The sequence below is a fragment of the Artibeus jamaicensis genome, unplaced genomic scaffold (assembly GCF_021234435.1).
Source record: "Artibeus jamaicensis isolate MK-2021 breed Jamaican fruit bat unplaced genomic scaffold, CSHL_Jam_final contig_384, whole genome shotgun sequence".
NCBI lineage: Eukaryota > Metazoa > Chordata > Mammalia > Chiroptera > Phyllostomidae > Artibeus > Artibeus jamaicensis.
Genome location: NW_026521810.1, coordinates 6,592,157 through 6,605,966, shown reverse-complemented (window position 1 = coordinate 6,605,966; position 13,810 = coordinate 6,592,157). Strand labels below are relative to the sequence as shown.

Genomic DNA, 13,810 nt, shown 5'->3' with positions numbered 1-13,810 from the left:
ATGGCAAGAGGGAGCACCCTAAAGCCATGTGGTCCTCACTCTTGCCAAAGCCGCGTGGTGATTTCTCTCAGTGGCTGCCAGGTCTGGTTTTAAACCTCTGCAGCCCCACTTCCGACTCTTCCTACAATTGGCTACATGTTGGGTTTCCTCTGTTTTTTTTTGGCCCCGTTGGGAGGGCATTTTTGTTTGGTTTGCTTGCCAGGACTTCCATATCTTTCCAGCTTTATTGGGCTGCCATAGTAAGTCTGGGCAGGTGTGGCCCTGTGGTGTGGAGCCAGTCATCTCCAAGCTCTTATGCAGGTTCTGTAACCAGGGGGAGTTGCTTCCCAGTTACATCTTGGGTAGAAGTCACTCTCTTCTCCCTGGCTCAAAGCATGGCCACAGCTATTTAACATGTCTGTGCAACCAGTTAAAGATTATAGATATGTTAAATGACCATGCCAGAGGTTAGCTGCAAAGCTGTTGCTGTACAAAGCAGCTCTGCATGTTCCTGCTCCATATGTCCCTTCCCCCAACTCACACCTGTTGGGGTGAAGGGGTGAGGACATCCTTTATATCTTTCTAGTATTTCCTGTACACCTTGAGTTCTGGACCCCATTCCAAATTCCTATTTTGCGCCCCCCCTCCTCCCGCTGGCTGCACCCTGTATCATTCCCAGAATTTCTTACAGAAAGGGATGAGATTACCTGTACCAGGGGTGGAGGCAAGCACCAGCATTCCTGTCACCTGAGCAGATGAAAGGAAAAAGGCCCATGAAAGGAAAAAGGCCCAACTCAGAAGCTAGGACTGAGAATGCAAAGAGTGTCCATAGGCACTGATGGGGAATCACAGCTGTGTCCCTGGAAGCTAGCTCCTCTGGTTGATAAGAGACCTTCTATTTTAAAATAACTACTTAGGTTTTTGTCAAAGAAATGTAGATATGGATGTACTGTTGTAACGTGGCCTGGGAGGGGATGAAGAGTTCCTAATTTTGAATTGAAGCCAGCTGCTGGATTCCTGGGAAAGCCCTTGGGTTTTCGCCCTTGTTCTGTCCACTCTCGCAGTATTAGCACATGGAAGGGGATCGACTCAGCCTGTCATTTCTGTGCTGGAGCCGATCTTCTGGAGATGACATGCAGAAACAAGATGTTAAGTCTTTGTGGGCAGCAGTTAGGGGATTATGATTTCTGAAAAGACTCTGGTAGTGTTGAGCTGCCTATTTTTATGAGCCTAAACCAAATTTAATATTATTCATAGTAAGGTAGGAAAGTAAAAAGGTTAATTTTTTTCAGAGACTTATGCATGTATGGAGTAACAGCTCTAATGTCCAATTTATCATTTCAAATCTAGAATTGTGATGAAATAGTATAACTTAATTTCAAACTGGAATTGAATTGCAGGAGAATTAAAGTTGGTTTTGCCTTATGTCATGCCTGCCTGGAACATCAGAGTGGGGGGATGTGGTGGGGGGCTGTGTTTTTGCTTTAAAACTGATGTTGATTATTTTGTTTTAGATTGTTGAACCACTTAGAGAGAAAATAAGAGATTTGGAAAAAAGGTATGCATACTTTTTTTGTTTTGTATAAATACTTGTATCTTAGTTATTGACCTTAGAAGGTTAATGTCTTATATAAGTTCATCCCAGTGCAGTAATCGGTTCTGTGAAAGGTGTAAGGCACTGTCAGGACAAGAACTTTCCCGTGACAAGGTAAGTTTTTTTTTTTTTGACAACGTAAGTTTTTATTATAAAATTCAGGTGCATTGTTTTTTAAATGTTTTTCTTTTGCCATTAAGAACTATTTCTTTTTTAAAATAATTTTTTATTTTTCAGTTACAGCTAACATACATTATTGTCTTAGTTTCAGATGTACACCCCAGTGATTAGGCATTATATAACTTACTAAGTGGTTCTCCTGAAAAATCTCACACTCATCTGAAACCATACATAGTTATTAGACTATTATTGGCTGTATTCCTTATGCTGACCTTTACTTTCCCATGACTGACAATTCTGTGACAACCAATTTGTACTTCCTACTCCCGTCACCTTTTTCACCCATCTCCCTCCTCAATCCTCATTCCCATTCCCACCTGACAACCATCGGAATGTTCTCTTATCTAGATTTGTGTTCTGCCTGTTTATTTTTTGATTCAAACGTTGGTAGGTATGTATTTATTGCTATTTTATTGTCCATATTTTTTATCTTTTTCCTTCTTAAAGAAGACTATTCAACATTTCATATATGGGTTTGGTGGTGATGAACTCTATTAGCTTTTTGTTGTCTGGGAAGCTCTTTATCTGTCCTTTAATTCTAAATGACAGCTTTGCTGGGTAGAGTAATCTTGGCTGTGGGTTCTTGCCTTTCACACTTTAAATATTTCTTGCCAATCCCTTCTGGCCTGAAGTGTTTCTGTTGAGCAGTCAATTGGAAGTCTTATTGGAGCTCCCTTGTAGGTAACTAAGTGCTTTTTTCTTGCTGCTTTTAAGATTGTCTCTTTGTCTTTAACCTTTGGCATTTTAATTAGGATGTGTCTTGTTGTGGGCCTCTTTGGGTTCATCTTGTTTGGGACTCTTCCCCAAACATGTATGGACATGTATGTCTATTTCCTTCACCAGGTTAGAGAACTTTTCTACCATTATTTTTTCAAATAGGTTTTCTGTTTCTTCTCTCTTCTTTCATCACCCCTGTGATGTGAATGCTGGTACTCTTCAAGTTGTCCCAGGGTCTTTTTACACTATCCTCGTTATTTCAGATTCTTTTTTCTTTTTTGCTGTACTGATTGGGTGTTTTTCTGCTTCCTTATATTCCAGATCACTTTTTGATTCTTGGCTTCATCTTCTCTACAATCGATTCTCTATAAATTATTTGCTATTTCAGTTACAGTAGCCTTCATTTCTAACTGCTTTTTTTAAATGGATTCCATGTCCTTTTTTTCTGCTGTTGAAGTTCTCTTTATGTTTATTTACTTTTCCTGTAAGTTTGTTGAGCATCCTTATTACCAGTGTTTTGAACTCTGTATTAGGAGATTGCTTGTCTTCATTTTGTTTAGTTATTTATTTGGAGTTTTTTTTTCTGTTCTTTCATTTGGGACATGGTTTTTTGTCTCTCTGTTTTGGCAGCCTCCATGTGTTTGTTTCTATGTATTAGGTAGAGCTGTTATATCTCCCAGGTTTGGTAGAGTGGCCCTAGGTAGTAGATGTTCTGTAGGGTCCAGTGGCACAGATTCCTGTTAACTTCACCAAGCTGGGTACTCCAGGTGTGCTGTCACCCCCTGTGCCCCACCCCCATGTGGACTGTGTGCATTATTCTCTTACGGTTGAGCCTAGATTGCTATTGGCTTGCCAGTGTGAAGGATTTAACTCCAGGCTGATCTGCTGCAAGGACTGGCTGGGACCACTGTGAAGGATCAGCTGTTCAAGGATCCACCCCACAGAGCAGGTCTTACTTCAGCGGGGCTGTGGTGCTCGCTGAGTCTGTCCCTTGAGTGTGTCACTTGTGGAGATAGTTGGGTGGTGCTACTATGTGGTCTGTAGCCGTCCGCTGGGTTTGCTGGCTCTGGGGCTTCCCAAGAGGTGCAGACCAAGATCAGCCACTGATTGTGTTCTGCCTAGGGCCTCCTGGCATGTGTTACAAAGCAATGTTCAGATGGTTGTTACTTGTGCTGGGCTTGGAGGTTCCCAGGTAAGGCCAAGGCTGGCTGCTATTAGTGCCAGGCCTGGGGTCACTTAATGAGAGGTACACTGAGGCCAGAGGCTGCTCTTTGAAAGATTTGAAAATCTGAAGCATGGTGCAAGACAAGCCATTTGTATAGAAAAGCCACTGGAAACATCTTGGGTGGGCCCGAAAGTGGGCTGGGGCAGGGCCTCAGGAAATCACCAGTGTGGGCTTATAGTGTTAGATTGATGGAGTTTCAGATATGGTTGCTGCTTGCTGACTCTGTGGGGAAGGACTCTGAAAAGGAACAGTGGCCTCTGCCAGCATTTCTCTGTGGCAGAAAGCTGCTCCCCAGCTCTCGCCTTTATGTTCGACAGTTCAGTTTCTCCCCTTATGTCCCTTGTGCCTTTCAAGCTGCTGCTCCAGTGCTGGAGCTTTCAAGGAGAGTCTGAGTAACTCTGTGTGTGGGCTCTGTGAGAGGAACTGCCTGCACTATCCCCCTCAGCCTCAATCCCTGTTGCTTTTTATAGCCAGAAGTTATGGGGATTTCTCTTCCTGGCACTGGAACTGTTGGCTGGGGGTGGAGAGTGCAGGCGTAGGGCTGGGACCCCCTCACTCCTCAGGGGAACCTCTGCAGCCAAGAGACCCCTCCCAAGTTTATGTGCCACACGAGGGTAGGGGACCAGCCTGTTCTGTATCTCTGCCCCTCCTGCCAGTGTTGATATGGCTTCTTTATATCCCTGGTTGTAGGACTTCAGCCAAATGTCAGGTGGTTCTGAATGATGGTTGTTCTTTAGTTTAGTTATCAAGAACTATTTCTGATGAAAGTAATGGATTTTCTCCAGAGGGTCTTTGTGAAGCCCAACCAAAGATCCTGTGTTAAAAGTTCTTCTCTGAAATCCTCTCTCAGTTTGATTTCTATAAACTGTGATGATCTGAACGGATGTCTGTGTAAATGTTTTTGTTTTTTCCCATTTGTGTAGAATGCCCAAGCGGTCAGAATAGTAAAAGAAGAGAGGATCTGGGTCTGTCGAAATCTTTCTTTTCTGAACTCCGTGCATTTCTAAATTCCTGGAATTTCTAAGCCTTCCCTGTACTTTTTTGCAAGGTGGTCAAATGGTTTCTAACATATAATGATTAGTCTAAGAGAACAATTTCCAAAATAAAAAAACAATTTGGAGTTATAAAATCTAATACCAAATGTGAGTCTGATAAGAAATGATGGTCTTGTAATCTGTCATGTTGATTCATTTATATGCTTTTATGAGCAAAATGTATCAGGAAATTTCCAGAATTGAGTCTAGGTAAATTAGCTGGGAGGGAAGAATGTGTAACATTGTGGAAAGTTTTATTTAAATCAGATTGCCAAGAAAATTTCTCCTCACCCTTTGTCTTGGTAGTTCTGATTCAACTTCCCCTGCCTCTCTCAAACAATTGAGCTTCAGGTGTTAGAACTTATTTATTTATTCTTTCTGTATTTGGAAAACTTTGGGTGTCTAGAGTAAGAGTTGGATCTTCAGAAGTTTACAAAAGAGACTTCCGCCAAGATGGAGGCATAGGTGGATGTGCCGTGCCTTCTCACACAACCAAGATTAGAGACAACTAAATGTTAGCAACAGAAAACACAGCCAGAACATGGAAAATTGAACTTTTCGGAAGTCCGTTAACAACAAATTCTTCAGCCTGACCGGTAAGGGGCGAAACCAGCGGCTGGTGAAGCGGGGTTGCACAGGAGGTCTGGTCAGACGGACTCAGGCGCGGAATCCAGACGCGGAATCCAGGCGCAGGGTTGGACCTAGTGAGCGACCGAGCGAGCGACTGCGGGGGAGACAACGGGGTAGCGGGGCTGCGTGTTGACTGTGGTCGCGCATTTGTGTGCGGGTGGACAGGCGAGGGAGTGGGCGGTTGGATCGAGGCCCAGCGCGTCCCCGTGGCAAGCGGCAGTGGAGGGCACCGCCATTTCCCTGCTCTGACCCCGCCTCCACATACAGCGTCATAACCCAGCGACTCTGAGTGGCCCGGCCCCGGTGAACCACCTAAGCCTCTGCTCCTCACCCTGTGGCAGAAAACGGCAGAGGGGGCTGCCATTTCCCCGCTCTGACCACACCCCCACATACAGCATCACAACCCAGCCACCTGGGAGTCCAAGACGCCGCTTCTCACACTTAACCAGACCAAAAATGGCTCAAGAAGATCTCAAAGCCCCAGAGACCATAGATCTAAGAGATGAAGAAATAGCAAAACTCTCAGATGCACAGTTTAAAACACTGATGATCAGGATCCTCACAGAACTGGTTGATTATAGCCACAAATTAGACAAATATATGAAGGCGAAACTAATTGAAATGAATGGAATTGCACAGGAAACCAATAGCAATGAAAAGGAAACTGGGACTCAAATCAAGGGAGTGGACCAGAAGAAAGCAAATAATGGCCAAACAGAAGAGTCAAGAAGCAAGAATTCAAAGAAATGAGGAGAGTCTTAGGAACCTCCAGGACATCTTTAAACACTCCAACATCTGAATTATAGGGGTACCAGAAGGGGGAAAAGGCACAGCCACCAGTGGAAAACTTATTTGAACAAATAATAAAGGAGAATTTCCCCAATCTGGCAAAGGAAATAGACTTCCAGGAAATCCAGGAAGCTCAGAGAGTCCCAAAGAAGTTGGACCCAAGAAGGAACACACCAAGGCACATCATAATTACATTAGCCAAAATTAAAATGAAGGAGAGAATCCTAGAAGCAGCAAGAGCTAAGGGGACAGTCACCTACAAAGGAGTCCCCATTAGACTGTCAGCAGATTTCTCAAAAGAGACCTTCCAGGCAAGAAGGGGCTAGAAAGAGGTATTCCAAGTCATGAAATCCAAAGACCTACAACCAAGATTGCTCTATCCAGCAAAACTTTCATTTAGAATGGAAGGACAGATAAAGTGCTTCTCAGGTAAGATCAAATTCAAGGAGTTCATCATCACCAAGCCCTTATTATATGAAATGTTAAAGGGACTTATTGAAGAAAAAGAAGTTAAAGAAACATGAACAGTGAAAGGACAGCAAACTCACAGTTATTAACAACCACACCTAAAACAAAAGCAAACTAAAAGGACAGCTAGATCAGGAGTGGAAACATAGAAATGAAGATCTCAAGGAGGGTTAGCAACAGGGGATTGGGAGGAGGAGAAGGGGGGAGAAGGTACAGAAAATAAGTAGCATAGACAGTAGATAGAAAATAGATGGGGGGGGCAAGAATAGCATGGGAAATATAGAATCTAAAGGATTTAGACACATGGTCATAAACTTAAGGGGGGGTAATGGTGGGGATGGGGGGGTAGGGTGGAGGGGAATGAAGGGGGGAATAGAACAACTGTAACAGCATAATCAATAAAAAAATTTAAAAAAAGTTTACAAAAGAAAAATGATAACATTCATGAAAGTTTCTGTAATTTTTTCTTTTCTTGGAGTGAGGGTGGATGGTGTGTGTCAGCATTGTACAAGCCTTTTATCATGTTCAGAATAAAAGGGGAGAAATGGAGAGCAATTTTTTCTTTGATTCTGGTGTTTTCATTTAACGATTAAAGAGGAATGAGGATGGATGAAATTCATCAATTAAAATGTGTTTATTCACTTTCTTCTTTTCCTTAGTTGGTAGTTTATGTGTAGTCAAGAAAACTATTAATTTCAACTCTTACTGGAGTAAAAGTTCTTAGTATTTTTAACAGATTCAGTTAGTAATAAAAGATTATTATTTGTGCTTTAAATCATTCTTTCCATGATTTGGTGCTGAAATATTAGTGTTTGTAAAATTCTCAATTGGAGCTAGAATCTCTGCCTTCAATATGATTGGCATAATTTGAGGTTTTTTAAGCTGGAGCTTTAAAAAGTAGAACTAACCCACCACAGACTTTAGGTTAGTTAAAAAAAATTGTCCACCAGCAGTCATTTTCTATGGAGAACAATATTTATCTGTGAAAAATGAATTAATTAGATAACTTCCCTATAAAATGGCTTACACGCAAGGCCTCTTTAAATGTGAGAATTATAAAATTCCCTTTGATACTTTCCTGATGTTCTTTGTAAAAGTGAGGTAAAATTGGCATATAACATCATTAGTTTCAGATGTGCAACTCAATAGCAATATTTATTTACACTACAAAGTGAGTCTAGTTAACGTCCACTACTGTATGCAGGTGACGCCCTGCACCCATTATACCCACTGCCCGATCTCCTTTTCCTGACCAACATCCATCTGTTCTCTGTTCGTTTTGTGCTGTTTGTTCATTCGTTTTGTTTTTTTGGATTACACATGTAAGTGAAATCACACAGTATGTACCTTTCTCTGTCTGACTTATTTTACTTAGCATAATTCTCTCAAGGTCCATCCATGTTGTTGAAGATGGCAAAGTTTCATTCTTTTCTATGGCTGAGTCATATTGCATTGTATATATTGCATGTACCATAACTTCCTTTTATATTTATTCATTCATGGACATTTAGGTTGTTTTCATATCTTGGCTATTGTAAGTAATGCTGCAGTGAACATAGGAGTGCATATATTTTTTTAAATTAGTGTTTTCCATAGTGGCTGGTTCATTTTATTTTTCCACCAGCAATGCATAAGGGTTCCCTTTTCCACATCCTCCTCATTACTTACGTCTTGTCTTTTTGAGAATAGCCATTCTGACAGGTATGAGGTGATATCTCATTTTGGTTTTGATTTTCATTTCCCTGATGATTAGTGACATTAAGCGTATTTTCATGTACCTGTTGGCCATCTGTATGTCTTTGGAAAAATGTCTGTTAGGAGTCTTTGTACATTTTTAATCAGTTTTTTTGTTACTGAGTTGTATCCATTGTTTACGTATTTTAGATTTAACCCCTTGTCAGATATATGATTTCTGTATATCTTCTATATAGTTGGTAACTTTTTCATTTTGTTGATGATTTTCTTTGCTGTGCAGAAGCTTTTTAGTTTTATGAAATCTTATATATTTATTTTTGCTTTTGTTGTCATTGCCTTTGGAGTCAGATCCAAGAAGTCATTGCCAAGACCAATGTCAGGGAGATTACCGCCTATGTTTTCTTCTAGAATTTTCAAGGTTTCAGTGTGTGGTGTTAGATAGTGGTCCAGTTTCTTTTTTTTTTTCTTGCATGTTGCCATTTAGTTTTCCCAACACAGTTTATTCAAGAGACTTTCCTTTCCCCATGATATATTTCTTCCTCCTTTGTCTTAAATTCATTGACCATATATATGTTCATGGTTTTATTTCTTGTTCTCCATTCTTTTTCATTTATCTGTGTATTTGTTTTTATGCCAACAGCATACTATTTTGATTATTATACCTTTGTAATATGGTTTGACATCAGAGATAACATGCTTCTAGCTTGGTTCTTGTTTCTCAGGAATGCTTTGGCTACTTGGAATCTTTTGTGGTTCAGTAAAAATTTAGGATTGTTTGTCTTACGTATTTCTGTGAAAAATGTCATTGAAATTTTGATAGAGATCACATTGAATTTAGATTGCTTTGGGTAAGATGGATATTTTAATACCATTAATTCTCCCAATCCATGAGCATGGAATATCTTTCCATTTATTTGTATCTTCAACTTCTTTCATTATTGTCTTACAGTTTTCAGTGTACATGTCTTTCAACACTTTGGTTAAATTTATTCATAGGCATTTTATTCCTTTGATGCGATTATAACTAGGACTGTTTTCTTAATTTCTCTTTCTCATAGTTTGTTGTTGGTATATAAAAAAGGAACAGATTTTTGCATATTGAATTTATATCCTGCAACTTTATTAAATTTGTTTATTAGTTCTAGCAGTTTTTTGGTAGTCTTTAGAGTTTTTTATTTATAAAATCATGTCATCTATAAATAGGGACAGTTTTCTTTTTCTTTCATAATTTAGGTGCCTTTTATTTCTTTTTCCTGTCGAATTGCTCTGTCTAGGATGTCTAATACTATATTGAATAAAACTAGTGACAGTGGGCATCATTTTCCTGTTCCTTGTCTTAGAGGAAAAGTTGTCAGCTTTTCACCATTGACTATTATGTTAGCTGTGTGTTTGCCATATAGTATGGCCTTTATTACATTGAAGTAAGTTTTATCTATGTCCACTTGATCAGGAGTGTTTTTTTGTAAGTGGATGTTAAATTTTGTCAAATGCTTTATCTGCATTTATTGATAAGATCATATGATTTTACCTATTATTTTGTTAATGTGGTGTATCACATTGATCCATTTCTCAATGTTGAGCCATCTCTGCATCCCTGACTTGATCATGTTGTATGATTGTTTCAATGTATTGGTTTTTATTTAAATTTTTATTGATTATGCTGTTACAGTTGTTCTATTCCCCCCTTCATTCCCCTCCACCCTACCCCCCCATCCCCACCATTACCCCCCCTTTAGTTTATGACCATGTGTCTCAAGTCCTTTAGATTCTATATTTCCCATGCTATTCTTGCCCCCCCATCTATTTTCTATCTACTGTCTATGCTACTTATTTTCTGTACCTTCTCCCCCCTTCTCCTCCTCCCACTCCCCTGTTGCTAACCCTCCTTGAGATCTTCATTTCTATGTTTCCACTCCTGATCTAGCTGTCCTTTTAGTTTGCTTTTGTTTTAGGTGTGGTTGTTAATAACTGTGAGTTTGTTGTCCTTTCACTGTTCATGTTTCTTTAACTTCTTTTTCTTCAATAAGTCCCTTTAACATTTCATATAATAAGGGCTTGGTGATGATGAACTCCTTGAATTTGATCTTATCTGAGAAGCACTTTATCTGTCCTTACATTCTAAATGAAAGTTTTTCTGGATAGAGCAATCTTGGTTGTAGGTCTTTGGATTTCATGACTTGGAATACCTCTTTCTAGCCCCTTCTTGCCTGGAAGGTCTCTTTTGAGAAATCTGCTGACAGTCTAATGGGGACTCCTTTGTAGGTGACTGTCCCCTTAGCTCTTGCTGCTTCTGGGATTCTCTCCTTCATTTTAATTTTGGCTAATGTAATTATGATGTGCTTCTTTGGTACTCTCTGAGCTTCCTGGATTTCCTGGAAGTCTATTTCCTTTGCCAGATTGGGGAAATTCTCCTTTATTATTTGTTCAAATAAGTTTTCCACTGGTGGCTGTGCCTTTTCCCCTTCTGGTACCCCTATAATTCAAATGTTGGAGCGTTTAAAGATGTCCTGGAGGTTCCTAAGACTCTCCTCATTTCTTTGAATTCTTGCTTCTTGACTCTTTTCTGTTTGGCCATTATTTGCTTTCTTCTGGTCCACTCCGTTGATTTGAGTCCCAGTTTCCTTTTCATTGCTATTGGTTTCCTGTGCAATTCCATTCATTTCAATTAGTTTCGCCTTCATATATTTGTCTAATTTGTGGCTATAATCAACCAGTTCTGTGAGGATCCTGATCACCAGTGTTTTAAACTGTGCGTCTGAGAGTTTTGCTATTTCTTCATCACTTAGATCTATAGGCTCTGGGGCTTTGAGATCTTCTTGAGCCATTTTTGGTCTTTTCGCGCCCTTTAAGTGTGAGGAGCGGAGCCTTAGACTCGCAGGTGGCTGGGTTGTGACGCTGTATGTGGATGTGGGGTCAGAGCAGGGAACTGGCGGTGCCGTCCCTGCAGCTTGCGGCGGGGACTGGTTGGGTCCCGGTCCAGTCGCCCACTCCCTCGCTTGTCTATCCACCCACACGCGACCACAGTCTACCCGCAGCCCTGCTCCCTCGCTGTTTCCCCTCGGTTGCTCGCTTGGTCGCTGGCTCGGTTGCCCACCAGGTCCAACCCTGCGCCTGGATTCCGCACGCCTGAGTCCGTCTGACCGAGTTTTCCTGTGCTACCCCACTCTACCAGCCGCTGGTTTCGCCCCTTACCGGTCAGTCTGAAGAATTTGTTGTTAACTGACTTCCGAAAAGTTCAATTTTCTGTGTTCTGCCTGTGTTTTCTGTTGCTAATATTTAGTTGTCTCTAAACTTGGTTGTGTGAGAAGGCACGGCACATCCACCTATGCTGCCATCTTGGCGGAAGTCCTGTTCAGCCTGTTCTTTATTCCTTCCAGTGTATTCTTCATTTCTGATTGGTCCCTTTTTCGTGCTGTTGAAAATCCTTATAACTATTTGTTTGAAAACTGATAAATTGCTTGCTTTCATTTCACTTAGCAGTTTTTCTGGAGATCTTTTCTGTTCTTTAATTTGGGGCCTGTTTCCTTGCCTTCCCATTTTGGTTGCCTCTTTATGTTTGTTTCTGTGTGTTAGGTAGGTTTTCTGTGACCCCCGATCTTTGTGCAGTGGGCTCATGTAGTAGGTGTCCTGTGGGGTCTGGTGGTGCAGTTTCCTTTATCACCTGTGCTGGATGCCTCAGCAGTGTCCTTTGGGTAGATCATGTGAGCCCTTTTGTTGTATTTTGAGTCTTGATTGCTATTGGTTTGTTCATGCATTTGATGAGCCCTCAGGCTGATTGACTGTGAGACTTGGCCTTGACCATGGCGTGGGAGTTGCTTTGTAGGTGCTGAGCACATGAAATGGAATTTCCAGGGTTTGGTGCTTGTTGAGGTCTTCTTTTGGAAATGTTGCTTGTGACTCTCATTGGATCCTGCTCTGATGTTGTCTGAGGTTGGCCAGTTGGGTGTTTTGGTTCTGGGTCTCTTGGGAGGGACTCTGGTGCAGGCCATGTCAACTGCTGCTTGAGACTGGTTCTAAGCAACCTCTCAGAAACTGCACGTGATTCAGTTTGTGGCTGCCTCTGCTGTGTGCACTCTAGAAGGACCAAGCTGTCAAGGCTGGTTTTTATCAGCACCTGGCCCAGGGGCAGGTGAGCAGAAGTCCCAAGGCACCCTGAGTTCCACCTCTGCCTGCTTTTGCCTGTTGGTTACCTGTTAGGCTCAGTCAGGGAAACGGCCTCTGGTAGTATTTGTGTTGCATGAGATAAGTTCTTATTAAGTTACGAGGTTGGGGCAGGTGGTGTTCATCATATTGTTGGCTGTTCAAACTTGGTGCCAGTGCTGATTCTGAGGCTACTCAGCAAATGTCCCTGAGTGCCAGCTGCTGGGTGCTCAGACACCTTTGTGTTGGCGGGGTCGTAGAGTGCTGAGGATGCCAGCAGAGTTAATCAGGTTCAAATAGACCAAGAATTGGTTGCGTGAAGGGAGGACTGTGCTCTGTGGGACCTGCAAAGGACAAGTAACCCCTGACCTAGAGCCACATAAATTAGTCTGTCCCAGACTCTGCCCGAAGGAGATGGAACTCAGCAGGGTGCGGCCTTGGGGAGTTGATAGGATGGGGCTAGTGGGTCTCCACTGATGGGGAGGTACTGGTCAGGCTTCCAGTGAAGTTGAGGGAGTGGCTCACATCCCACAGCTACACAACTCGTCTGTCCCAGATTTTGCCTGGACCTCAGTGGAACAGAGGAATTGTGTGGGTGGGGCCCCTGGAGCCTGAATGATGGGACTGGAGATCTTCTGTGAGGGAGAAGCTCCTGTTAGGTTCATGAAAATGTAAGGTGAATGGCCCTCATCTGAAAGCCACATAACTCAGTCAGTTACATGGTGAACCTGCCCAGACCTCTACACCCTGGCTTTTCAGCAGGGTACAAGCTTTGTGGGGTGGGGCTACAGACAGTACAGGGGTGGAGCTGTTGCATTCCCCAGGGGTGATTCTACACTGACAGGAATTCTGCACCTGAGAAAGCTAAAAATCGTTTCTGCAGGAGGGAAGAAGGACTCAGCGGCCGTATTGTGGGGGCTGTCCCTTCAGCCCACTCCCCAGAGACAAACCCCAGTCTCTCCTCATGCAACTGTAGTCCACTCCTCCCTTCCTGTGTTAGAGCCCAGGGTTAGTGGTTGTAAACAAGAGTTTGTGCGTTGATCCTTGAAGAGGGCACCCATGTCTCTAGTGGACTCTTGTCTCTTCCTGACACAGAAATCCCACTGCTTTTCACAGCCAGATGTTATGTGTGCACCTCTTTCCTGCTGTGGTGCTCTGAGCTGGGGAGTCTGGCTTTGGGTTGTGACCCCATGTTCTTCCTGGGGAATCACCAGCAGCTGAGGTCGTTCTTCTGGAGCCTCAGCTGCTGCTGGTAGGAGCGGAGCCAGCCCTTTTCAGGACTTCACCCTTCCTGTTTGTCTCAAAGTGGCTTCTTCGGTAAATCCTTTGTTATAAGACATCTCTTCAGCTAGTCTTCAG

General features: G+C 42.3%; 1 protein-coding gene across 3 annotated transcripts in view; it reads left to right on the top strand.

Annotated features, from left to right (window-relative positions):
* The window catches only part of UXS1 (UDP-glucuronate decarboxylase 1), a 126,509-nt gene that overhangs the window by 31,287 nt on the left and 81,412 nt on the right, over positions 1 to 13,810 (top strand). For 2 of the 3 annotated variants that reach the window (XM_037166290.2, XM_037166289.2), the window contains exon 4: positions 1,494 to 1,537. The exons of the other annotated variant lie outside the window; for it this stretch is intronic. In XM_037166290.2, coding sequence (XP_037022185.1) covers positions 1,494 to 1,537 — 44 coding nt within the window. The remainder of the gene's footprint in view (positions 1 to 1,493; positions 1,538 to 13,810) is intronic. 3 annotated transcript variants of the gene reach the window in all.